The sequence below is a fragment of the Sycon ciliatum genome, chromosome 1 (genome assembly GCF_964019385.1).
Source record: "Sycon ciliatum chromosome 1, ocSycCili1.1, whole genome shotgun sequence".
NCBI lineage: Eukaryota > Metazoa > Porifera > Calcarea > Leucosolenida > Sycettidae > Sycon > Sycon ciliatum.
This window is the reverse complement of record NC_088643.1, coordinates 59,301,484-59,326,920: the sequence shown is the minus strand read 5'-3', so window position 1 is coordinate 59,326,920 and position 25,437 is coordinate 59,301,484. Positions and strand designations below refer to the sequence as shown.

Here is a 25,437-nt window from a genome sequence, read left to right as displayed (position 1 = left end):
TTGCACACACATGTGTGCAAGTGTGTTCATGTGCAAGTGCGGGTGGACGTGAAGGCATATGAATGTTTAGGTCATGCAATGCCATTATCCACGCTGGCTTTTTGGCACACGCGCCAGTAGAGGTATCTAGTAGTACAGCATGTGTTTCACTTTCCACCTTTCAGCATAGCTCATATCATGGATGGCTATACATGGCATTAAATTATTATCTCCACGCCGTTTGTTTACTTCCTTGAGACTCAATCTTTTGCTTGGTTCTTTGTCACTGTCACAGGTCCACATCTCTCAACACGACGGACGTCTACTGCATCAGTTGTTGTGACCGTTACGCCAACGAATGACTTCCCACCAGTTGTGACGGATCCGGACAGCTACAACCGCACCATCGAGGAAGACTATCCCGTCAACATGACCATTATGACTATAGTGGCAACGGATGGCGATCGTAACAATGTAGTTTCGCCTGGTTTGAAGGACAACGTTCTTACGTACAGCATCGTCGCTGGAGACGAGGCAGACGCGCGCTTTGCCATCAACCCAGTGACGGGAGCCTTGTATGCACGCCGGCCGTTGGACCGCGATACTAGTGGTTATGAGTCGTATGACCTGACGATTATGGTGATAGATGGTGGTGTTCTGCCTGGCCCGCTCAACACTACAGTACATGCATACATCTACCTGGAAGATGTCAATGACAATCCCCCGCGCTTTCCGGCGCCTGTTCAAACTGTTCTTGTCTCAGAAAACAGCATGGTCGAGTCGTTGGTTAACACCCTGGTTGCCACCGATGTCGACCGTGGTCTCAATGCTTCCATCGTGTACAGTGTGATCAGCGAACGCATCTTCACCAACCTCACTCACTCAAGCATTGCCACTAGTAACGTGTTCAGCATCGACCCAGACACGGGCAACATCACAGTAAATTCAACGCTGGACCGTGAGAGCTTTGTACGCGTGGTGGTGGAGTTTGCCGCCACAGATGAAGGTACTCCGCCAAGGGGTTCTCTAGCTACCATCACCTACATCATCTGTGACTATAATGACAACTACCCGCAGTTCACTCAGAGCAGTTACTTTGCCTACGTGGAAGAAAACTCACCGCGCACAACACCAGTCGCTGTCGTCGCGGCGACCGATGCTGACCTTGGTTCATCGTGCAGCACTCCCGGCCTGGCTAGCAACGACAACTTCATGTTCCGCTTCTCGATCGTGAGTGGAAATGAGGGCAATGTGTTTGCCATTGATGCTGTGACGGGCAACATCACCGTGAACGGCTTGCTAGATCGCGAGAATATCTCACTCTACACCCTTGGCTTGAGTGTCGTCGATCTGGGCACGCCACCGCTGGAAACAAACTCGAGCATCACCATCAACGTGACGGACGGAAACGATCACAAGCCCGTATTCGCGGTCAGTACCTACAATGTGTCCGTACCCGAAAACGCCGTCTCATTCCCGCAGGGCGGTGCCGCAAAATTCAAGTACTTGGCCACGTTCTATGCCACCGACGTTGACATCGGCGTGAACGGACGCGTTTACTATGAAATCACCGCCGGAGATCCAACCAAGAGTTTCCGCATTGATCGCTTGAATGGCAATGTTACGGTTGTGAAGGACCTTGACCGCGAGACACAAGACTTCTATGCACTAACAATCACTGCATTTGACGAGGGAGAGCCCCAGCAGTCAAGCAATGCTACTCTGGAGATCTACGTTCTCGATGCAAATGAAGCGCCTCCGAATTTCACCCTACCATCATATGTGTTGGAAGTACCAGAATCGGTATCTAAAAACACGGTCGTCTTCACAATCCGGGCAACGGACACAGACATTGGTGAGAATGGCAGAGTTACGTTCAACATCACAAGCACCAATGACACAATGCAGGTGTTCTCTCTGAACAGCACAACCGGTGAGATCACAGCAGAAGCCAACTCGTACTGTCGTCTGGACAACATCACCTATTCGTTTGTCATCCAGGCGTCGGATAATGGCATCCAGCAGGCGCTGTCGTCCAGTACGGACCTGACTATTACGGTGTATGATGTCAACATGCACAATCCGAACATATCACCGTCGCAGACTTTCATCTACTCCAGCCCTGTCAACCAGTCTACCCTGGTCACCATTGTCAATTCCAGTGACAGTGATATCTGTGACCGTGGTGTCTCATTCTCTCTGGCTGGCGACAATGCTGCAGACTTTATGCTGGACTCTAACACTGGCGCTCTCACAACTAGGAATGCACTGCAGACAAGCCGGGTACGTGCGTACAAGCTTACAGTAACCAGCACAGATTCTGGCTCAGACACCAATGTCCGGTCTTCATCAGCGATCATCAATATTGTTGTTGGTAAGCATGTCTTTGGTTCGTTCTCCGTAACACAAGGCTTCTTGCAAGGAAGTGCAGCATTTACATCCAGCCCTGGCCAGTTCACACAAGACTTGACTTACTTCAGACCTGGCACTCTTTCATCAGTGAAAGGCGAGTTCTCGACTGCCGTTGACACACGCAATCTCCGTGTACGCTCAGCGCCTCCTACCAGCATCCGTGCTGACCTGCTGAGCGGTGTGAATGTATGGTCTGACATGAGGACTGTCCGCGTGGCAATGCAGCTAGTTGACAGCGATGGCAACCGTATCACTGCTGCTGCTGCTGCTGTTCTGACAGTTGAAGTGCAGCACACCGATGGTGCAGTGGCCAATGCCTCCTGTAGCGCATCAGCATTGGAGTCGCTTTGCTCGGCATCTGTCATGCTTCCTGTGTCATGGTTTTCCAACACGTCTGTCCAGTCTGTTCCTGCCAGTATCCGTTGCAGTAGTCCGACTTTCAGCACACCTAGCACTTTGCTCAGCCAGTCCATTATCTTGCAACAGCAGCGGCCAGCACCCAGCAATGCCGCATTTGCCGTCTTCCCAACCCGGACGCTGGCGGCTGGTGATTCCTTTGCAATTGCTGTGTCCGGCAATAACCAGTATCAGCTGACGTACTTCCGAATGCAAGTTATTCTGCCGACCGTACTAAACCCTGTCTCCGTGTCGTTTGACAACACTACCTGGGCTGTGACAATGCAGAGAGCTGGCACTAGTGTGCGGATCACGGGCTTCAGTAAGAAGAACCCAACGTCCATGCCAGCAATGAACCCTCAGGCGCTTTTCTCACTTCATGTTGCCCTTCTGCCGTCTGTATCAGTTTCCTCGGCCAGCATTAGTGTCAGTGTGGATCGCTTTGATAATAGCTTTGCCACCCATGTGTATCAAGGACCGGCAGTGCACGTGGGGAGGGATCCTTCAGCTACTTCAAGTGGAACAGTTCTGATTGGCAGCAGACGTGTTGTTGCGCTGTACCCATCCAGTGACCAGGCTGCCGACATACTAGATCTTTCAGCTCTCACCGCGGTGGCAACTAGTTTCTCAGTCAGGAAGACGTTTGTGTACAGCGACGGAACATTTGCAGTTAGTCAGACGAGCGACATCACTTGCGACGCAGAAGCCAGCCCAGGCGATGCCCTGCAAGTTGCCAGTGATTGCAGCGTTCAGCTGATCACCACCTCAACTGCAACACTATCCCAGCAGTGTGTGACGATGTCTTACACCAACCCCACTGTAGCAGCACGCAGTGTATGCTTCCGTGTATCCAAGCCATATGCCTATGCTATTGCAGCAGCCGATACCAATCTGAATGCGATCAGCAACTTCTTTTCCCAGTCCTGCGGCACACAGCAGTACCAGAGCAGCGAGCTGACCCTGTGGGGCACTGTTGACACCGGGCGTGTGTCTCATCGCGTGGATCTCACCAGCTATGCTGTTGGGCGCACTCTCTTCTCAGCAGCACCGTCCAGTGTGCTGAGTGTTGCTGGTAACACGATGACCGGTGTGAGTCCAGGAACCGCCAGCATTTCACTTCTGGGCATCTCGGCGACTCTGTCTGTTCAAGTGTCCGCATCAGCTGTCAATGTGCTTACATTGGAGTTGACTGACGCATCTGCCGTTACATTCACTGGCCTCCAACAGCAGGTGCAAGGTGCCGGTTTGGTTGTGGCCAATCCCAACGGCTTCGATGCCAATCTTACATCCGTGTTTACTGCTACTGCCATGCTTGAGAAGTTACCGTTGGAGTTCCCAGGTCAGCAGCTACACACAGAAGTGGCCGCTGTGTTTGATGATGGCCATCGCCGAATCCTTCCCAGGGACCTATCTCTCCAGCCAACCATTGCCAGCAGTGGCTTAGCGAGAACTGGCTCCTCATCCACATCATCTGGTAGCCTCACAGCTCAGTCGTCTGGCATGTCAAAGTACTACTACACGTGGGTGCCGGGCTGCGGCAGCCAGAATTTCTCAACCCCCATGTCCATGGTGAACATTCAACTCACCGAGCCACGCGTGATTGTTCAGGTCACAAACCAAGTGATTGTTCGTGCTGACGACCTCGGTGCACCTAGACTGTTCACTACCACTGTTATCAGAATTGCCCATGAGTACACTGATGGCAACTCTAAACAGACAATTCTCAGAATCCCAATTGCAGATGCTAACTTCCAACTAGGCCCTAATCTGGTTGAGTCGAGCAGGAGTGAATTTGACCTTGACGTCGTTGCCAGTCCGGGCACATTTGCTGGGCAAGTGAGTGTGGTATTCTCCTTTGCCAACATTAGCTCAGTGGGTATTGCTAACATCACTGTTGCAACAACAGAGTTGTCCATGCAACTTCATCCCTACCCAAGCTACCCAGGATCGGAGGAGGTTAGTGTCAGTACCCTGGCTCGTATCGGTGCATCTAATGTCATTCAGTCTGCAGAGCTCTCCCTGTTTGAAGTTACGTCGTTTTTAAATGCCAGTGGAGCAACTGTTGTTCATCAGCGATTTGATGTGTCTGGGTCACCTGAATATCGTGTTACCGATGGCATCACAGCAAGTTCCTCGCCGCGCGGTACGACGGTTCTGAATCCGAACACTCTGCCATCCGCATTTGACTTTACTTCTAACGCTACACTCGGAATCCAGCCTTTCTACAATGGCTTGCTGCGGCAGTCTCTACTTCTACCCGTCCTTGTCCAGACAACCAGTGTGCATGTGGTGGCCATCGATGACTTCTCATTGCTTGACGGAGGATCAACTTGCCAGTCATCTGTAGCATGCCGGCTGCGACTGCGTTGTTCTCTCAGCGATGGCCGTTTGATTACCAACTACTTTGACAGTGCACTGGGCTTGACGAGTAGCAAGCTCTTCACCCTGACCAGCAGTGCACCAAGTGTTATGACTGTTACCTCTACCGGCCTCGTCACAGCATTGCTGAACACAGCCACGCCTGTGATTATCACTGCTAGCACGGTGACGAATGGCGTGCGTGCCTCCGCCCTGGTCAGCCTGACGTCCAACATTGCTCCCGTAACATACGATGTCGACATCGGTCCTATCAATGGCCAGCCATCGCCTGCCAGCCTTAGCACAGGTGCCTTGTGGAATGTCCCGGTGCGCATCAACATGGACAATAAGGTACTTGGTTCCGTCCAGATTACGCTGGTGTATAACGCTACACAACTGGAGGTGGTGTCTGTCATGGCAGGTCGTGACTGGCCCGGAGGCGTTTTCTTCAGCAAGCTTCACACCCCTGATGGCGAAGTACAGTTTGGAGGTGTGGCTGCAAATCAAGTCACTTTGGGAGTGATGGAAGTTGCCACTGTTGTGTTCAGAGTGCTGCGACCTGGAGTTTCGCAGATCTCGGGCAGCGTTGATCTACTGTCAGCCCCACCTGCCAACCTGCTGACTCCAGGACAGATCTATGCACAGTCTGTAGCGATTGTTGCCGGTGACGTCGAAGTCATACTGACTGGCACGCCGTTGACTAGCCAGCCCAGCAACTCACCAATGTCATCCTCCTTAACGAGACCACTAGCCTGCACATCGCTGCCATGTGTGTGCAGCTCTGGGACGGAGTATGGTGACATCAACGGCGACTGCGTGTTCAATCTTGACGATGTTGCTCTTGCCCAGCACCTCGTCCAACAGACTGCAAGCGCGGGCTCTCCTACAGAAGACCAACGCCTGTTCACTCAGCCGCGTCAAGCTATTCTGGATGCAAACCGGGATGCATCAATCGATATGTCCGATGTGGAGCTTCTAGCCAAGATCAACTTCGGCCTGGCTCACTTTATCACCAAACTGGACATTATCCCTGTTCAGGATAACTTCCCACAGTGCCTGTTGGTGATCAATGCAACACTGATTTCAGCTGGAGATATTGCACCACCGGCATCCACTTCGCTGGTTATCAACCTTGCATCGTTTGACGGAGAGGTTCGCCGGTCGCTTGCGTCCAAGGACGTAGTGCTGGGTCGCTTCCATGGCTTGTCACCAAACGGTGTTTACGTGGAGACGGCTGACATGTCCGCTGGAAACTACCTTGCCCACATCAATGCGGAATTCACCACAACAGGCATGGGCTATGTGTTGATCATGGCCACCCAGGACGGACGAGGAATATCGCACTTCAGCCGTGTCACCACCTACATCGGGCACCGCTCCAGCTCCACAAGTTTCGGCCGATTCCAGCCGCTGGACACGACACTCACTTTGCAGAGTCAGGCTGTGGTTGTGAAGAGTTTCGTCAACTTCGAGCCGCTAGCCAATGTTGTGCAGAACTTGACCTCGGTGGCGTGTGCTAATACAAAGCCTCCTGTCTTCCACCCCAACGCGTCCATCATCAGCTTTGCCGAGAACACCGCAACGGGTACAATTTTGATCCGCTTGAATGCAACTGATCCGGACAACTTCACTACCCCAGTCGGCTACCGTATTCGTTCGGGTAACGATGATCTGAAATTTGAGTTGAACAGCACCAGCGGGGAACTTGAGCTCATCAGCACCCTGGATCGGGAGACCGTTGACAGGTATGTTCTGACGGTTGTTGCCTTTGACTACGGCATCTTCAGCAGCCTGGAGGGTGTAGCTACCGTCACTGTCCACGTCCTGGACACCAACGACAACAGTCCGCTGTTCAACTCCAGCCATTATATATTCCCGTCGCAGGCTGAAGACATCCCGGTTGGCACGCCGCTAGGTCAAGTGTTTGCCAGTGATTCGGATATCGGTGACAATGGACGATTCCAGTTCAGCATTGTTACTGGCGATTCGGACGGCGTGTTCTATCTGAACAGCACTACAGGTGTTCTCACTGTTGCCAAGTCTTTGGATTTTGAGAAACAAGAGAACTTCACACTGAAGATCAACACCACCGATGCTGGCACACCTCCTAGAGGTGACCAGACGACCATAACGTTCGCCGTCCTCCCCGTCAACGACCTCGCTCCCGCCTGCTTCCCTCTCGTTGTGTCAGAGAGAATACGCGTAAGTCGCGGTGCCGGTGCTGCAACTGTGGACTCTGAGTGGTCCCTGCGTTGTGCTGAACAATGTGTGTGCATGGCCGGTTGGTGGCTTGATTGTTGTATTCACATGCACGGTAGTCTACCACTGCTACCCCTAGACTTGTACTAGCTGGTAGTGCTGCCGTGTTCATGCTGCTTCATTGCGACTGGAGCCGGTACCTGCCTGAGCTACTGTCGATGCAAGACAACTCTGACCTTCGTGGACCAAGCAGAGATGCGTTCTTTGCACAGCTCAGTGTTTGTAGTGCTAGGACTGCACCCCCCCCCCCCCCCCCACACACACACACCCGGCATTCAGGAGGGTGGGTGATAGTTGCGGCAGCTGCATATCCAAGGCCATCATTTGTATGAGCCAGGCCGATTGTCTGGTGAGAAGGCATCAGTACCTGTTCGTTTTTCTATGCAGTACAATAAATAGCATGCCATACTGTAAATCATGAATATGTAACGAACAAGTAAATCTAACGAGTTAACGAGCAAAGATTTATCGTTATTTTAAAATTCGTTAGCAAAAGTCGTATGCATTTGGGCCTCGCACGATTGAAATAGATCATTTCACATTATGGCATGCAGCGCGTGTTCAACGGATCGTAACTCAGTCAATTCTCAACGGAATTCAACAATCGAAAGATCTAGATGATAGCAGAGACGCTCAGCAATCGGCTCAAACAACTCCGAAGTCTCTCAGATGAATTTTGACGAAGCGACAGGAGATCGAAAAATTTGAATTTTTTACGCTCTTACGCTGGATAAATTTCATTTTCTTTATTCTCCTGACATCGAGGTATACTGTGTAATGGACAACAATGAATGTCCTTGACGAGCATTCCTAGTATTATTGCATCTGTCTGAGAAAATCGTTAACTTTTCAAACCGTTAACCTTCGAAAATCAGAAAATCGTTAACTTTGCGGGTCGTTAAAATAATATGATTTACAGTACCATGTGTACGGTTATGTACGGTTGACCAGTTCGTGGCATTTTCCAATTGGTTCGTTTCTCAACTTATCACCAGTAGACTCCTGGAGTTTTTACAGTGTTGTTACACGTCTGACTGGCAAATGCTTTCTGCATGTCTGCTAACATTGCTGTGTCACACGTTACGTTCTCTGTAGATGGAGGGAACAGCATAGTATACACTCGACTCCACTCATAACAAACTCGCGCGTAGCTATAATTATAGTCCCTGTTTGAACCCATACAAAATTGACCCTTTGTAGCGAACGGTTTTCGTTTATAACTAACCATATCTTGTAGGGGAGCATGTAAACCATGTGCACTCATGCAGTCATGACTTGTTGCTTGTATGGTGTGAGCGCATTTCTGTTACAAAGAACGTCGGCTATAAGGAACTGTAATGCTCCTGCACAACGGTGTTTGTTATATCAAGAATCGACCGTATCTGCTTGCAAGGAAGTTAGTTGAAGCATTCATATAGTTGAAAGACTGTAACGTGTGTAGTGTATGTGTATGTGTCTGTCTGTCTCTGTACCCTGTAGGAAGACATTGGTAACAACACTTTCATCGCCAACATGTCGGCAGTCGACCTGGATGTTGGTGACTCGCTGCACAGCCAGGTGACGTTCCTTCTGGTCAACAACTCGGAGTCATTCCGCTTCCGTTTGGAGCGTCTGGATCAATACAACTACCAGCTGAGAACGGCTGTTCCGGGGCCATTCCCTCGTCAGAACTTTGCCTTGACAGTGGTTGCGTACAACACGCACATGCCGGGCCTGAACTGTTCAATCATCGTCAATGTCAACACACTCGAGCCAGAGTTCTTTGATTTCTCGGTCACCGGGAGTGCTTTCCTACAAGGGACCGTGGTGCAAGTGCTGCAAGACATGGAGTATGCGCAGTCCGTTGGTTTCCTGCTTCCGGGCGACAGCATGACACGCCAGGTGCAGGCATCGCTCGGATCGCGTGATGAGATGGTGCCCATATCGCTGTCACCGCCAAAGGTTGCTCACCTTAGTGGCGTGCTGCTCGAAGCAGATACGTGGCCGGACAATCCCGTCGCTACTGCAATGGTGCAAGGATACTCGGAGTACTACACCACCTTCATAGAGTCACTTGCTGTTGAGCTGCAGGCAAGCCCAGTTGACAATCCGCGTATTGTGTTCCGTGGCAATGTGGCTGCCAGGTCATGTGTCCTGTCAAGCGCGACTTCAGGCCGCTGCAAGCTGTCTATGGACTTGGCTAGCTCATTGTTTAGTTCTTCAAGCACCACCAGTGATCTCAACGTGTTTATCGTGGATGCTGCTACACAGGGCAACAATTTCCGCACGGACATCGGTCAGATAAGAGTGAGAAAGACTCCGACCTACACTGTATCCAACCCGTCTCTCTTTGCTGTGACTCCATACCGAACCATCTTACCGGGAGCCACGTTCAACTTGGATGTCTTCGCCAAAGCGGACCAGGACAACTTGCTGGCGTTTGATTTTGTTCTTGAAGTTAACATAAGCTCTACCGTGCTGGCATTTGGAACAATCCAACCACTGCAAGGCAGCTTAAATACTTGGCAGTGTTCACAGTCTCCTACGAAAACTGGCACTGGTATATCGATCGGCTGCTTGATTGATGCATCAACATCCAGTGGACAAAAGCTACTAAGTACGTACGAGCCGCTCATCTCCATCCCTGTGACTCTGGGGCCAACTTCTGTCGAAACAGTTGTTGCCTTCAGTGGAAGCGTGACGCTGTTGGCTACATTCGCATCTCGTGATGTGCTGTTCTCCGCACAGCCGGTGGAGTTTGTTGATCGTGATGGCTTGAACTCAGGCAATGTCGGTATCGTGCACATGTTCAGCTCAGTAGTGAACACACTGGGTATTTTCCCAGTAGCCAGTCAAGGTGAGATGCTAAACGAGGGTGTGATGAATTCACTACCCTTCAGCGCTCCACTGGAAGTCAACGCTGTCAATCAGGACGCACTCTGGGCTCCTTCCCCGACTGTGTCACCCATCACAGCCGGCCTGGACTGCTTCTCTTCAGATGTAACGGTGGCGGGTGTAACAGCAGATTGCCGTGCTGTGACTCTGGACATTGGCAAGCAGGTCAACCCTGGCCTGGCCACCATCACAGTCAACTACCGGGCTATTGCTGCCAGTGTCAACATCACCATAGCCGTCTGGACGCCAGCAGAGTTTGCGATTGAGCTCTCGGACTATGTGCTTAGCCCCATCACCGGCTTCAAACGGGCAGGAAACTGTGCCAGCTTGCAGTACCAAGCAGCTCGTATTTCGGTCCTGGCCACTCTCATGCCGCCCACACCTCGCATCCAACCGATCAGGAATGTTCACGTCCTTTCCAAGCTTCATCCATCACAGCTGGTCTTGGAAGATGCGACGATTGCCAACATTAGTGACAACTTCCTTGTTGGCCTCGCACCCGGAATGAGCAACCTGACCATTGAGCGGAATACCGGCACAACACGAGAAGCCATAGCAACAGTGCCTTTTGTCACCGAGGGCCCTGCAAAGGCAGTGAATGTCACACAGCTTCGCCTTGCAGTGTTCACCAGTCTGAACTTGCAGGTTGCCAAGAGTCTTCTATCCACATCTTCTGAGGCAACCACGGTTAGTGTCGATATTGCTGCTGACTTTTTCAGAGAAGACCAATTCGGATATGTTGCAGCATCTGCGGTATTTGAAGATGGTTCCATTGCACAGCTTGATCTTGCAAGCGGTGGCTTCAACTTGACTTCGTTGAGCACGGATGTGGCCCGAGTTAGCGCATCAGATCGCTTCACAGTGCACAGCAGTGGCTCAGGTCAGCTACTGCACATGCAGTGGAGACCAGAGCATTGTCCAGGACAGGACCTGCTCATCTCTGGTCATGCCAGCATTGACGTCAGGCTGCCCGAACCTGTCATCATTTCAACCACCCAGTTACCAAACACACGGCGTCTGGCAGCCCAGAACGGGTCAGCACTTGCTGCTGGCATTGACTCGCAGATTTCGCTCGCTGTTCAGTTGACATTCCCCCGAGGAAACCAACAGGACATGACTCTTGATCCACGCACCATCTATAACACCAGCGAAGCCAATGGTGTCTTCACGCTGACACAGACAGCAACATCTGTGATCATTCGATCAACCGGCACAGCAGGAATTGGCAACTTGACCGTCGCTTTCAAGCATTATGGTATTACGGAGACCATCTCCATAACTGTTGTGGAAGCAGTGTCACTTTCTCTCCGAATCTCACCGTATCCTTCGTTCCCCGGATCTGACAATATGGATGCCTCTAGCCTTGATATCATTGGCAACACCGCCGGGAAGCAACAAAGTGGACAGCTCTGGACAACTATGCACTTCACAGATGGGCGTAACATGGATGTGTCAGAGCATGACAGACTGCTTTATGTCATCAACGATGGTGGCTTCTTAGGCACAATTAACAGTGACCCCCCGGCCCGCTTCAGCACTTTGAATCCATCTGGGGCCGGTTTTGGAACCATGAACGTCACGGCTGTCTACAATAACCATATTAACGGCCAAGACGAACTGCTTGTGGATGTTTCAAACATTACACTTGCAGTCAGCGAGGTCACTCACATATCAATAGTTTCAGCTCCTGGGCCCACACGAACAGTAACAGGGAACACATTGCACGGCTTGCCGACGCAGGCTACGGCTAGTCTGGATGCCGATGTAAGGCTGTCGGATGGCACGGAATACTCTGGCGTCAAGAGAGGTATCACGTTGAGAAACACAGTAAATATTACCAGCAGCGACGACAACGTCATTCTTGTCAATTCCTTGAATGGGTACACACTTCTGAGGGGGAACCATCACAGTGCAGTGGTGATCACGGCGAGTTCACAGCTGGATGGTGTTGTGGCTAAACCTGCCACACTAAATCTGTACGCAAACCTGGATCCGCAACCGGGTGACGTCGACATTGGTAACCGGTTTGGAGCACCCCTGACAGCCACCAGTGCCACGGAATTCTCGTTTGATCTGTCTGTGAATACGGGCAGTAGGGACTTGGGAGCTATTACCATTACAATCTTCTATGATACAAGTCTGGTTAGCGTAGTCAGTGCTTCTACAGTGCCAGGTATACTCCCTCGCCTCAATGCACCCCCCGGTGAAGTTCTTGTGAACGGTGCCTTGCCACCTAACCAGAGAGGCAGTCGCCTACACCTGGGCACGTTCAAGTTTAAAATGGTCAGTGGTGGCCTAGCCAAGTTCAGTGTCTTGATAACCATTATGGGTGAGCAGGGCAAGGCAACACAAATTGGTAGTCTTGCTGGCATGAACTCTGTTGCCGCTGATGTCTCAATGCTGATCAACTCGGCGACTGCTGGTCGCCGGCGTAGAAGTGTGACGCTCCTTGCGGAGAAACTGCGTGCTGCCATGCCAAGCAAAACAGCTGCCCATGAGCGCGCACGACGCCAGGCGTCGGGTCTGCCGCTGAGAGGCGATGTGAACGACGATGGGTCTGTGAATGCGTTTGACATTGACTTTACCAAGCAGTATGTTGCCGACACAAACGCCGGCTTGTCACGCCCAGTAACGCCTACCGTACTGGTCGAGCTTGATGCCAACAGCGATGGTCGCATCAACTCTGAGGATGCCCTATTCTTGAACAAAGTGCAACTGCAGTTCTCCTCCTATATCTACAGCGTTGTCAGTCAAACAGTGAATGAGACTGCAGGTGGCTGTCATTTGCAGTTTAACATCACTCTCGACACAGGAACATCAGACAATGTTTTCCGCTTAGACTACTCGTTCGTTTTCCTCTTAATTGGCAACGGAGACACGGCTACACGGGACATGATGTCAGCGTCCATGCTTCAGCAAGGCTACACTACTCAAAGCGTTGCCGCTAACAATGACCCGTCGAAGGCGACGAGTCGCAGTCCATTCTATGGCGCTGTGTGGGAAGCGGTCCCACTACCGGCAGCGTCGTCTGGCCGCCTTGGCGTGTTTACCATCGAAGCATTCACTGCTCTGAGCGCAGCTGATGTTGCTGTCACTGTCCTGCAGATGACAACTGACAACTTCTATAAACATGATGATCTTCAAAGGGATGTGTCATTACGTGGCTTTGACGCTTCTTCGCGTTTTGATTTCAGTTCAGTACGGGATGTTAAACTAATCTCAGGACGTCAGAATGCACGTCAGGTTCAACCAACCAGTGAAAAGTTTAACGTCGGATCATTGGGATTCAATCCGGTCACCTACTTCAACAACGTGCTGCGTTCAGACTTGTGCGCGTTTGGTCCATCTCATGACTTTGAGCTGATCGTTCCAGAAGACTTCCCTGCCAACCAGTCACTGTTGATCATCAATGCAACATCTCTGCCGTTCCCAGGTGGTGAAGTGTATCGGTTAACTGCTGGCGACAGTGACATGATGTTCAACCTTCCCGACCCATCGCGCGGCGACCTGCAACTGAGCCAACAGCTTGACCGCGAAGCCATGGACCTCTACTACTTGACGGTGCAGATCACGCAGGCGTACGGTTCTACGGGCTATGTGTGGTCCAGTCTGGCCATGGTCACTGTCAACGTGACCGATGTGAATGACAACGACCCAGAGTTCATCGGAGGCAACTCGTACAGCCTGCTGATATCCGAAGGTGTGCAGATTCCTGCCGAGCTGATCGACCTGAACGCCACAGATAACGACACGGGTGTCAACGCTGATATTGGCTACTACATCACAGGTGGCAATGCCGCGGGAAGGTTTGCCATCGATCGATACTCTGGTGTTATCTCGGCCGTGAAGGGCTTGGACCGCGAGAGGACAGACAACTACACGCTAACAGTGGAGGCTCATGACGGTGGCTCGCCCCAGCGCAAAGACATAGCAACAGTAGTGATCATGATCACCGATGTCAATGACAATCCACCGCAATTCGACCGCAAGGTTTACGAAACAACTGCACCGGAGGATTTCCGCACTGGCAGCGTGTTCGGTGTCCTGCCGCAGATTGTAATCCACATCACTGACGACGATCTAGATGACAATGGGAACGTGACTAACGCCTTTGTGTCTCAGAGCGCCTATAACAACACATTTGGAATTGAGGTGACCTACGACGATGGCTCTGTCACGGCGCACATTGTCGTGCTCAAGGACTTAGATCGCGAGGCAGTGGCGCAGTATCGCTTTGAGATCACCGCCGTTGATGGCGGCAACCCGACACTGAACAGCTCAGCTCTGGTCATCATCAACGTAACCGATGTGAACGACAACCCGCCAACCTTCACCGACGTATCCTACTCCTTCCACATCCAGGAGGATCTTCCTGTCGGAAGTGTTGTTGGCTTCGTTTTGGCAACGGACCGTGATGTTGGTCGCAATGCAAAGGTCACCTACTCGGTTCTCCACACATCTCCCTTGCCATCGCCGTTTGCTCTCGACACGCAGACTGGAATTGTGACCACTGTTGGCACGCTGAGCAGAGACGTGGCCACCAGCTATTCAATCTCTCTCGGTGCACGGGACGACGGAGATCCACAGCTCAACGGAACGTCGCTCGCAACCGTTCTGTTGCTGCAGCCACACATCGTGGCCTTCAACACTGGGTCCAAGGGCTTCGCGCTCGGAAGCAACGCACGCCGTGTCTCAGCGAACTACTACACACAGGAGATTGGCTTCTTTGCCAACGGTCGATTTACGGATGTTGCTGGGGTCAGCGCGAATTTTGGCAGCCTTGCTACTGAGCCAGTGCCGCTCACATCAGCACGAGAGGCATGTAGCTTTATCGATGCCAAAGCCCTGGAAAGCGATGTGGAGTACGATACACGGTCCATCACTGTCCTTCTGCAGGTAAGAGACTACAAGTTCTCCTCAATATGCTTGCCAACGACAGTCTACGCTCAGGTGGTGCCTTCAAGTAGTTTGCAAGCCATTCAGGACTGGACCAAGACGTCTAGCTGCACACCGAACGCTGAACGCGGTAGCTGTCTTGTTCACATTGAAAACATCCCACGCGCCTGGTTCAACGGCACAGCTTCTGTGGTAAGTCACTGTGCGCACCATAGTGTGTGTGTGTGTGTGTGTGTGTGTGTGTGTGTGTGTGTGTGTGTGTGTGTGTGTGTGTGTGTGTGTGTGTGTGTGTAAGTGTGTGTGTGTGTGTGTGTGTAAGTGTGTGTGTGCGTGCGTGCGTGTATGTGTGCGTGCGTGTGTGCATGCATGTGTCCCATATGGTGCAGTGGTATGTGCAGTGATTTCCAATCGAGAGGTTGCGGGTTCGATTCCCGACGATTTTGGTCACACACGTCTTTCTTCTCTTTCTCAGATTCCTCCTGTCTTTTCTTTCATTCTCCTGGGTGGTTACCAACAGCCGGTGCATGCCGGAGTATATGGTGTGATGTGTATGCGGGGAAAAAATGAAAAGTACCAAAAAGCAGGGATTCACTGGCCAGAAAAAGCCACTTCATAGCTGTGTGATGTAGACCAGGCTGAATAGTGGCAATCAATTCTTCAGCCTTGCAAGCTGTTGAATAGTGCAATCCCAGCACAAGTTGCGATGGCTTCTGCTGTAGCATCGCTATCATCGCCTCCGGCGATGTGTGTCAGAAGGTCAAAGGTGTGCGTCCATGCGTGTGTGCATGCATGCATGCGAGCGTGCTGTTGCTGCTGCTGCTGCTGCCTGTCCGTTTTCAGTGTGAGAGTTGCATTTCATTGATAGTTTTATTCTTCCTCTTCTATCTCTCTCTTATGTCCAGGGAAGCCGTCAGATAATGATCAACTATGGATTTAGCCTGCCAAACACCGTACCTCCACTTACTGTTCCACTTCGTGCAGAAGCTGACTGGCTCGGTGAGCTGCAGATTACCAATATCGTTGTGCAGCTGCCACGCAGACCTGTGTACCCGGGGAAACGTTTCCTCACGGAGGTGTATGCGTTCTCCAACAATGACACCGTCGACAGGGTCCGCTTCAGCTTCCAGGGCCGCCTGCCCCTGTCCTACAACAGATCCGCTGTCATCCTCGCACCGGGATGGACAGACTGGGCAGGTAAGATCTCCTAGTGTTTCTTGTGTGTGTTCTTTGCTTTCAGCTAGGCTAGGCTACAATGGCGCTTTCTAAGGAGATGACTGGCTGCAGTAACAGTATACTATAGGGGCACTACTGCACGGATACGCCTGCAGCTATATAACTTGTACGCCTTTGAGGATGAAACTCTGAACCAGCATGCACGTGTGAATTGATTCCATTTCTCCTACGTTGTGTGCTGTCATGCAGATCCAGACCCCATCGCTTCACCACGAGGCAGCAACGTCATATCCCTGCAACTTGCCACAGGTGTGGACCAAACACACCCCAGAGGAAAGCCAATCTTGGTCTGCACAATTCCGTTGCTGGTTCCAGCCAGTCTCAACACCTCGCTTAACCTGCGTATCGATGGTCTAGCTTACAGGTGAGTTTTGCACTGTGATATGGGCGCATCACTGCATTCGGGTGTGGGTGGGTGGGTGTGCGTGCATTCGTACGTGCGTATGTGCGTGCGTGCGTGTTTAACCGCAACATTGCAACCACGGTATATGACCATCAATAATTAACTTAATGACGCAACACCACCTCTGTCCTGCTCGAGGTACCCAAAACGGTTCCGACATAGCAGGACCTGACAAGGCATCCGAAATCCACTCAACTTGGTGTTTGCTCTGTCTCCGTTTTTAATCGCTGGCATGCAGTGGAGGTTGTTTGATTCATTCCTGACTGTAGCAATGGCTTAGCACTTGCACGAGCATTCATACACCAGCCCTTGGTAAGTGATGATGTACGCAAGTAACGCAACACGGCGCTGCTGATTCTGAAGAGTGTGTTCATGTCTGTCCCTTCGCAGGGTTCACACTCTGCATGGACCAGCCCAGGGTGGTTCTGCAATCATCAACGCCCCTGCGGGTACTCGACTATTCTTCTCCAAGTCTGGCCAGAGTCTTGATGATTTCGGAGAGGTGGGTTGCTTGTGCTTGATAGTCATCATGTGTTGACCTATCGATGGGGGTTATGTGATCCATGTACGTGCTCGTTTTGTAGGATAGTGATGAAGCTCTTGAGCTGAACTTTTACTGGTGTGTGTAGCTTGATAGGCAAGCATGATAGGCAAGCAATGACACCACTTGCTCCTGTCAGGCATGGAGCGCGACGGTGCAGCGACTCGTCCGCATTGTGTACGACACTCTGTGTGAATGGTCGTGTTTGTACTGTGTGCGTGTGTTTGCACGCTCGTGCCTGTGTGTGTGTGTATTTCATTTTTTTGTGGTATGTGCCATGTCTTGCGCTCGCAGGTGCTTGTTGCTCTGGACCACTACTCGCAGTTCTTCACCTCTCTGCAAGACTCGGAGCTGGTCAACACGGCCATGCTGAACGGCATACCCGTGGCAGCGCCGCTGCATGTTTGGGCATATATGGCATCGCTCCAGTACGAGTCGTCGGCCATTGTCTCGTCCACACGCCCCAGCGCCATCTCTCCGGGCAGTGTGACTGGCCTGAGCTGCAATGGAACATCTGCAGCAGTATCTGTCTCTGGTAGGTTCTGCAGTACTAGTACATTGGTGGAAGTGGCGATGAAGCCGGCCTCATAATTATATGTTTGACCTGCACTCACACATGCTTATGTATGCAAGGGTAGGTTCTCTTGGGCAGCTACACGACTGTATGCATGACCATGTGCCTCTGAGTGTGAGTGTGAGTGTGAGTGGAAGCATGGCTAAGTATGACCATGCCCTTGTGCTTGCTGCTCTGTACCTGCAGTCAACTGCTCTGCTGTGTCGTTGACGGGTGTTGTCGCACGGGGCAGTCCGCGCATCGACATTACAATGACGCACAACGGCGTGCTGATGGACCAAGAATCGGTGCGTGTCTGGGCACCGTCCCTTCCCGTGCGCGTTGAGCTCAGTGACTCTGAACTCTCTGCTGTGGACAAGTGGATGGCCGGCACCACCTGTAACGAGCAGCAATACCAGCAGTCTCGCATCACCGTTACAACCACGTTCTCCCTTGAATCGTTGACCTCTCCCATAAACTTCACTGTTGATGTCACCCACCTTGTACAGGTAAGCGGCCTTCTACACAAGTGCAAGGCGAAGTGTACTACTAGTTCTAGTACTTTTTTTAAAGACTCTCCTCACCACATGCTTTGCTGTCATGCGTTGGCATTCATCACTAATACAAATAGTGAATATCGCCTGTCTTGTACCGGAAGTACAGTCAACTTCGCGTATAACAACACTCGGCGGGGCATCAGAAAAGTGTCCTTATTCGCGAAGTGTCGTTATACGCGAAGTCTCATTATATGTATAATGTATTACAGTTGGATGGGACTTTGCTCTGGGCATGGAAATTCTGTCGTTATGCGCGAATTGTCGTTATATCCGCAGTCGTTATTAGCGAAGTTGACTGTAGTTCTCAGCGCAAGCAGCTATCACCTGCGGTGTTAGCATCGTGTATAAAGCACATTGTGTGATCATCGGTTTTGTGGACTGAGTTATGAATACTTGATCGCGTGTCATTTCCATGGCAATTGGTTCAGCATACGAGTGTGCATATGATTTCATCGTGCTGCCTGGTTGTGCGTTGCTTCTGATGTTCCCTTGTACAGAACAACTTCATTGTCTCACCCAGTGGTGGAGCCACGGTGGCACAGTCCATCCTGACCGGCAGATCACCTGGCAGCGCAGCGTTGACGGTCAGTCATGCTCACGGCAACGTGGGAACAGTCGCGTTCAATGTGTCGTCCACGCCCATCGATGTACTGTTCCTGGACGTGGAACTAGTGTCAACACCGACTGTGTTCACCATGCCCACGGCTGTGAGGAGCACCAGTCGACAGGTTGCCTCTTTGACTCTGCCCAGGTTTGTGACGTATCGCCAGTCGAGGATCGATGTCACTGTATCCGCTCTGTTCTCCGACGGTACTCGTAGTCAGCTGTCGCTCGTGCCAGGATCCAGCACCTCTGCCACCATACGGTCCTTCAACAACTCCATCGTAGAAGTTCGCATGGACCAGTTTGATGGCTTCCCACACTTGCGAGCTACTGGCCAAACAGATGGTGATATTGTTCAGGTGACATGGAACTCTTGCGGATTGAGTCTGAGTGCCACGGGCTCTTTCAACATCTCTCTGAACCAGCATCCGCCTGTGTTCGTCCTGGATGACAGATCAGTTGAAGTCAAGGAAAATACCACTGTTGGTAGCACCCTTATCCGCATCATCGCAATTGATAATGATGTGACCAAACTACATTCCACCATCGAGTATGGCATTGTGTCGGGCAACGAAAACCAGTTCTTCACTATCAACTCAACCAGTGGAGAAATCAGTCTTCTTCAACCACTGAACTTTGAAGCGAGAAAGGAGTTCTTGCTCGTCGTTGAAGCTACGGACAGCGAACAACGTTTGGCTCGTGACAGCTTGGGTTCTGGTATGAGCAACGAGAGCAGTCCAGCAACTCAGCAGGTGAGAGATAACCCCTTACCCCTAAAGTTGTTTTAGGCCAGCCAAATTAATCTGGTTAGTTTGTTCAATAACTAATATGCACTGTTTGTTTCGTTCCCCCCAATATGCACTGTTTGTTTCGTTCCCCCTCCCCCCCCCCCCCCAATATGCACTGTTTGTTTCGTTCCACCCACCCCCCAATATGCACTGTTTGTTTCGTTCCACCCCCCCCCCCCTCCCCCCCCCAATATGCACTGTTTGTTTCGTCCCCCCCGGCGCCTCCGCCTCCAGCATACTAATACTAGTGTCTGTAATAATTTTATTCGCCACGCAGAGCCTAGTGAACGGTGTATGGTATACAGTGCATGGCTCACAGCATCCTTTATGATAGTGACTCTTTACCAGTTTTCATCAATCATATCTCTGGCATGATGTCAAGAACTATAATTATCGCATGATGGAGAATGTATGTCCATCGCCTACTGCGCTGGTCACTTCCACCGCTTTGGTGCATTGTGTTGATGATTTGACGTTTGATGCGCGTTGCTTGTTATGCCTTGTATAGATATTGATTCAAGTGGTGGATGTGAACGACAATGTCCCGCAGTGCATACTGCAGAGACAGAAGATATTTGTGGACGGCCAGCTGGAGAACATCCAAGAGCAACTAGGTAGCACGAACCCACTGGCCGTAGTAGCAGCCAGAGATGCTGATCTGCTGGATGCCAACCGCCTTGAATACAGCATCATTAGTGGCAACTATCTGCAGACATTTGTAGTCGACGGCTTTGGCAATGTGCGCTTTGACCGAATCCTGGGCAGTTCCCACTCCAATTTCCCGTTGACTGTCCAGGCAGTGGACACTGCCCAACAAACCGTGTCCTGCCTGCTCGACATCTTGATCTTCCGAGACATCAACCTTGTGTCGATTCCCCTCATGAACCGGCTGCCAGAGAACTTCGATCGTGACAGCTTTGAGGCCATGATGACCACGTTCCTGAGTGATGTGTTCGGACGGACGTATGTGAGCCACATCTATAGGACAAACTACACCGGTGGAGAATCTCCCAGGTAAGGGATCAAGAGCATTGTGGACCTTGTCTTTATCCCATGTACATGTGTACTTGTTCTATCACTTGATCCCTAAGGTTAGAACTAGGCCCAGGCAGATTGCCTGGAATATGGAGCAGCTCGTTGTTTGGGATGCACTGTAAGAAATCTGGTAGAGTCAGCCTTGTGCAAATGGCAGCACTCCATTGAATACGTTATTATTATTTTATGCATTTCCTCTCCACTGCAGGCTCAATGTGATCTTCTTTGTCGAAGATGTCCAACACGTTACCATCATTACAGCCGTGGACATTGTCGGTGCACTGAAGAACGAGACACATTACGAACAGCGAACCACCCTCTCCATGGAGTATGGATTTGGAGAGGACATTCTCTTCTCGGTAAGGCAGCTGCTGCGTGAACCCAGCAATAGGATAGACTAGTCCAGTGTAATGTGCTACATGGTGTGCAGCAAACTGATACTATTGCATGTAGTTTCAGTCATGAGGGGGGGGGGGGGAGGAATCTCTCCTGGAATCGTGTGTCTGTGCTTACAAGCTAGGTGGAGTAAATGTAATAGATATGATCGCTTTGGAAGGTAGCCGTACGCAATTTTTATTTTCACATTGCTTCATTCGATGGTGGGAGCTCAATGGCGTGCTTCTCCTGTTTTGTTTTACAGCAAGCAGCTGCTATCTCCAGCCCAGTGACTGTTCCTGACACCCGTGCTACAGATTCGCCATCCACCGATCTTCAGGACTGGGCGATCGGCTTGATTGCAGCCATTGCTTTTGTAACAGTCATTCTTCTGGTCTTCCTGCTGTATGTGGGTCGCCAGTATGTCAGGTGAGGATTACACTGTGTGCATGAAGTTTGATTTCCAAAGCCCCAGCGATGAGAGCCATTTGGTTTCCCCGCTACTATATAGGACCTGTTGCCTTCCTTTTTAATATCTACTGAACAAGCATGAATGCCTCTAATCATTTATTCGTTTAGCGGCATGTATTGCCTGCGGTCTGTACACATTATTATTGAGACTGAGACTAGCTGTGCCATCTCCTGGCTCCACTCTTTACTGGCGTGTGCAGGGAGAAGGAGAAGGAGCAAGAACGCCTGCTCAATGAGGGATACGGCTTGCGTGACCTCGGCGACTTTGAGGAGCAGCCGCACTTGCCAATGGTGACTACTGGTGGTGTGGTTGACCCGACTTCAGGCGAGGCACGCATCTTCAAGACCACTGTTGTCGATGAAGTAGACGACCAGCCATCTCCTGGGTACCAGCGCAAGCATGTCAGCCGCATCGTCGAGCAAACTGGCGTCCTTGGCACGGACTTGGACAGCATGGAGACTAAAGCGCTGCCTCCATCGCGTATCCTTGCCTCTGGTCAAATGCGCCAGCCATCTCAGCGCAAGCCGTGGGAGGAACAGGAACAGAACCCGCTGTACTCGTCACACGTAAGCTGGAACTTCTGTGCCTTTTAATTTTGGCAAACGTGTTCAGTTTAGGAGTGAGACGTGAACACAGCATTTCCTTTTTGGTTACTTTCCCAGAGTCAGTGGAGTGCTCTTCTTGCATCTCTTTTTCCCTGGTTTTTGTAACTGTACTGGATGCGTGAGGAGGAAGGAGTCAGTGGCATGAATGCGGCTTCTTTGCCTTTCTTTCTTTTAAAATATTCCTCGCCAGTACACAACAGAATCCACCCAGTTCCTCTCCAGTGCATGTATGTGGATTAACGCACTCTCCACATACAGGCATGCACCCGGCTCAGAACACATTGTTTTCTGGTTGGCATATCAGGGATATTGGGCAGAGCAGCTGGCGTGCATGAGAAAGACAGGTCGGCCTGCTCTGCGCAGGAGCTGTGACCCGGTGCACACATAGTGTGTGTGAGAGAGAGAGAGACAGACAGGTCGGCCTGCTCTGCGCAGGAGCTGTGACCTGGAGCACACAGAGTGTGAACGAGAGACGGTCGGCCTGCCGTGGGCAGGAGCTGCGACCGGTAGTGATTGAAATGAGCCAGCTGCGGAGATAGACTGCCCTCACCCGATATAAGTATATTGACAAGAGTTGTACTGACACTGTTACTGAGGAAATTATGGTGACAGTGACGGAGAGATAGTGATCCCCAGTCGAATAGGTTTGGGAGGGAAGGGGAAATTGACAACTGACGGACAAACCAGTGAACAGTCAAGTCGTCGGAAAGCAAAAGTGACAAAGGAGTCTCTCTTTTCTCCTTCTCTCTCTCTAAAGCAAGATTTGGAATGCACGCGTGGGAGAGTGGCGCGCGCTGCGCATGCGCATGTATAGCAATGACATCATAATCAGATGCATGATCATCAGACTAAGTATGAGTGGTAGATGTTCCACGTTCGTTAACAGGGCTTAGCGCACACGCTAAACCACCATTATATTGACTCATGCTGATGACTGATGACACTGTCTTTTTTTTTGTGGCTGGGTCGTCTTTCTTCTGTCTCTGTGCAGGAATATATCAGTGACTTCAATAACCCATTGTTCGATGCCCCACTGACGGACTATGGTGCCACAACTACAGATGATGATATCGGTGATGACGACGATGCCCAGCCAGATCAGGGAAGATCGCGGCAAGAAGAGGAGGCCTACCAACGGTCTAGAAACATGCGTGCCACTAGCATCCAGTCGATTAGAAAAGAAACGGAGCTAGCGGACGACTTTGCCAACTACCTGTCAGCAGACCCGGCTGGCGAGGACAGCAACATTAATGAGCTGGGCGCCGATTCAGACGAACAGCTCCTCACTAGCTAACTCATAGCATCATCCACTTGAACTATGTTTTCCCGTGCATTCTTGTACATGTACGTGCATGTGCACACGACTCCTGTAGCAGCCGCGTGCACAGCCTATCACAACCAATGACAACTTGCTTTATTGCAGTGCTGCTATCAGTTGAACGCCTCGACTCCCCCTCCCCGCCCAATTCAGTCTACATTGCGTCCTAGACTCATACCCGATTACATTCTCTACTTCAATTTTTCACTTGAATTTCTTTCAGCTCGAATCTGTTTACCTGTGAATTTCAAGTGCTAGCACTCATCCCTTTTTCCATACTAGATATCATTTATATTATCTATTTCTGTGTACTGGTGCAATTGTATCACACTTGTCTAAATGGCTACATGGCATATGCATAATTTCACTGGCTCATGGAACTCATTATGCTGCTTCAAGCACGCCTATAACAAATGCATAGAGCTACGACTGCCATTCAAGCAGAGTTTGTCCAGACTGATACTCAATGTGCAGTCGCTATAATGTTGTGTGGTGCTTCTGTTAGCCGGCAGGGTGCATAGTGCAACATCACAACGTTGCATGGTGCTTCTGTTAGCCGGCAGGGTGTTTCAAACAGGGAGAAGTACCAAGAGTATATACTCTTGGTAGTACGTATACTATTTAGTATTATGGTATGGTACTACTCCCTACTTTGAAGTAGTTCCAACCTCACAACGTTGTTGGCCGGCCGGGTGCTCAGTGCAACCTTTTTTACATTTTTTTAAACCTTGTGTAGTGCAGCTTCTGTTAGGTGGCCGGATGCTAGGTGCAACCTCACTCCCCACGTGAATAAGTGTGATGTTTGGATCATCTTTCCAACCAAACTCAAAACAACCTGAGCAGAATCTACCATGTTCTACCTGATCTACATATTGTACACATGATGCTCAGCCGTGCCACTGCTCGCCCGGATGGCACGGGCCTGTTCCGGATTAGTGAGCTGCATCGCCAGATATAGATAGCCCTCGAACTCAGAGTGTGGAGGTGTACCCATGGAAGCTAGCGCCGGCCCACCATTGTGTGCCCTAGGCTACATTCCAGTAACTCCCTCAATGTCGACCACAACCTGCCTCCAGACCAATGCTGGCCTCTAACTCCCTCGCGCCAGGAATCACTCTGGCACATCTCGGTTGATGTTGCAGCCGCAATCTGATCGAATTCACAGTACCTGCAGATGTCCGTAGCGTGCTGTTTGTCTCCTCCCCCTTCCATGTGTTCTAGACTTCCTCTCATGTGTGTATCTGTATTTTCACTGGTCTGCTCGGGCTGTCCGTCTCTCTGCCTTCTGCTCCTATGCCTGGAAGCCGACCTCTTATGTGAGCATTTATACAAGACTCTGAGCTTTCTTACTGGTGGCAGCTGCTTTTCATGGCACTCAATGATCCCCCGGCCTCTGAAATATTTCCTCGGTATCAGAGCTCTCATTGTCCATCTCGGACCAGATTCCATCTACCCCTTCCCCATCATCAGGGCCTGCTGGAGAGCCGGGTACGGGTCAGCCGGGTTAAGCGCCCGGCTGGGGAACTGCACGACCTGGCTGAACAGATAACACCGGGTCCAGTCTGACCCGGCTGTAAAATGTCTCAAACTGACAATGGATTCCTAAAATACCGATATTTTACGACTCGCGGACCCTATCTGTTGCAAATCTAGCGCAACCGTAGACACTACAGTCTACAAGCGACAGAAACTCGGCTTGGGTCAACTGGTTCGAGCGCGATCTGGCCAGCGGCGAGCAGGAAGTCAGGACATTGAAAGTCGATGGGGCAGGCAGTCAAAA

The 25,437-nt window shown here is 51.0% G+C and overlaps 1 protein-coding gene across 1 annotated transcript in view; it reads left to right on the top strand.

Annotated features, from left to right (window-relative positions):
- The window catches only part of LOC135804634 (uncharacterized), a 51,333-nt gene extending 27,209 nt beyond the window's left edge, over window positions 1–24,124 (top strand). The window contains exons 15-27 of the mRNA XM_065318548.1: window positions 275–7,347; window positions 8,884–15,366; window positions 16,077–16,368; window positions 16,597–16,771; window positions 17,201–17,312; window positions 17,646–17,886; window positions 18,112–18,413; window positions 18,959–19,816; window positions 20,361–20,866; window positions 21,096–21,246; window positions 21,528–21,691; window positions 21,934–22,300; window positions 23,331–24,124. Of these exons, the coding sequence (XP_065174620.1) occupies window positions 275–7,347; window positions 8,884–15,366; window positions 16,077–16,368; window positions 16,597–16,771; window positions 17,201–17,312; window positions 17,646–17,886; window positions 18,112–18,413; window positions 18,959–19,816; window positions 20,361–20,866; window positions 21,096–21,246; window positions 21,528–21,691; window positions 21,934–22,300; window positions 23,331–23,633 (17,027 nt within the window). The 3' untranslated portion in view covers window positions 23,634–24,124. The remainder of the gene's footprint in view (window positions 1–274; window positions 7,348–8,883; window positions 15,367–16,076; window positions 16,369–16,596; window positions 16,772–17,200; window positions 17,313–17,645; window positions 17,887–18,111; window positions 18,414–18,958; window positions 19,817–20,360; window positions 20,867–21,095; window positions 21,247–21,527; window positions 21,692–21,933; window positions 22,301–23,330) is intronic.
- The last annotated feature ends 1,313 nt before the right edge of the window (window positions 24,125–25,437 follow it).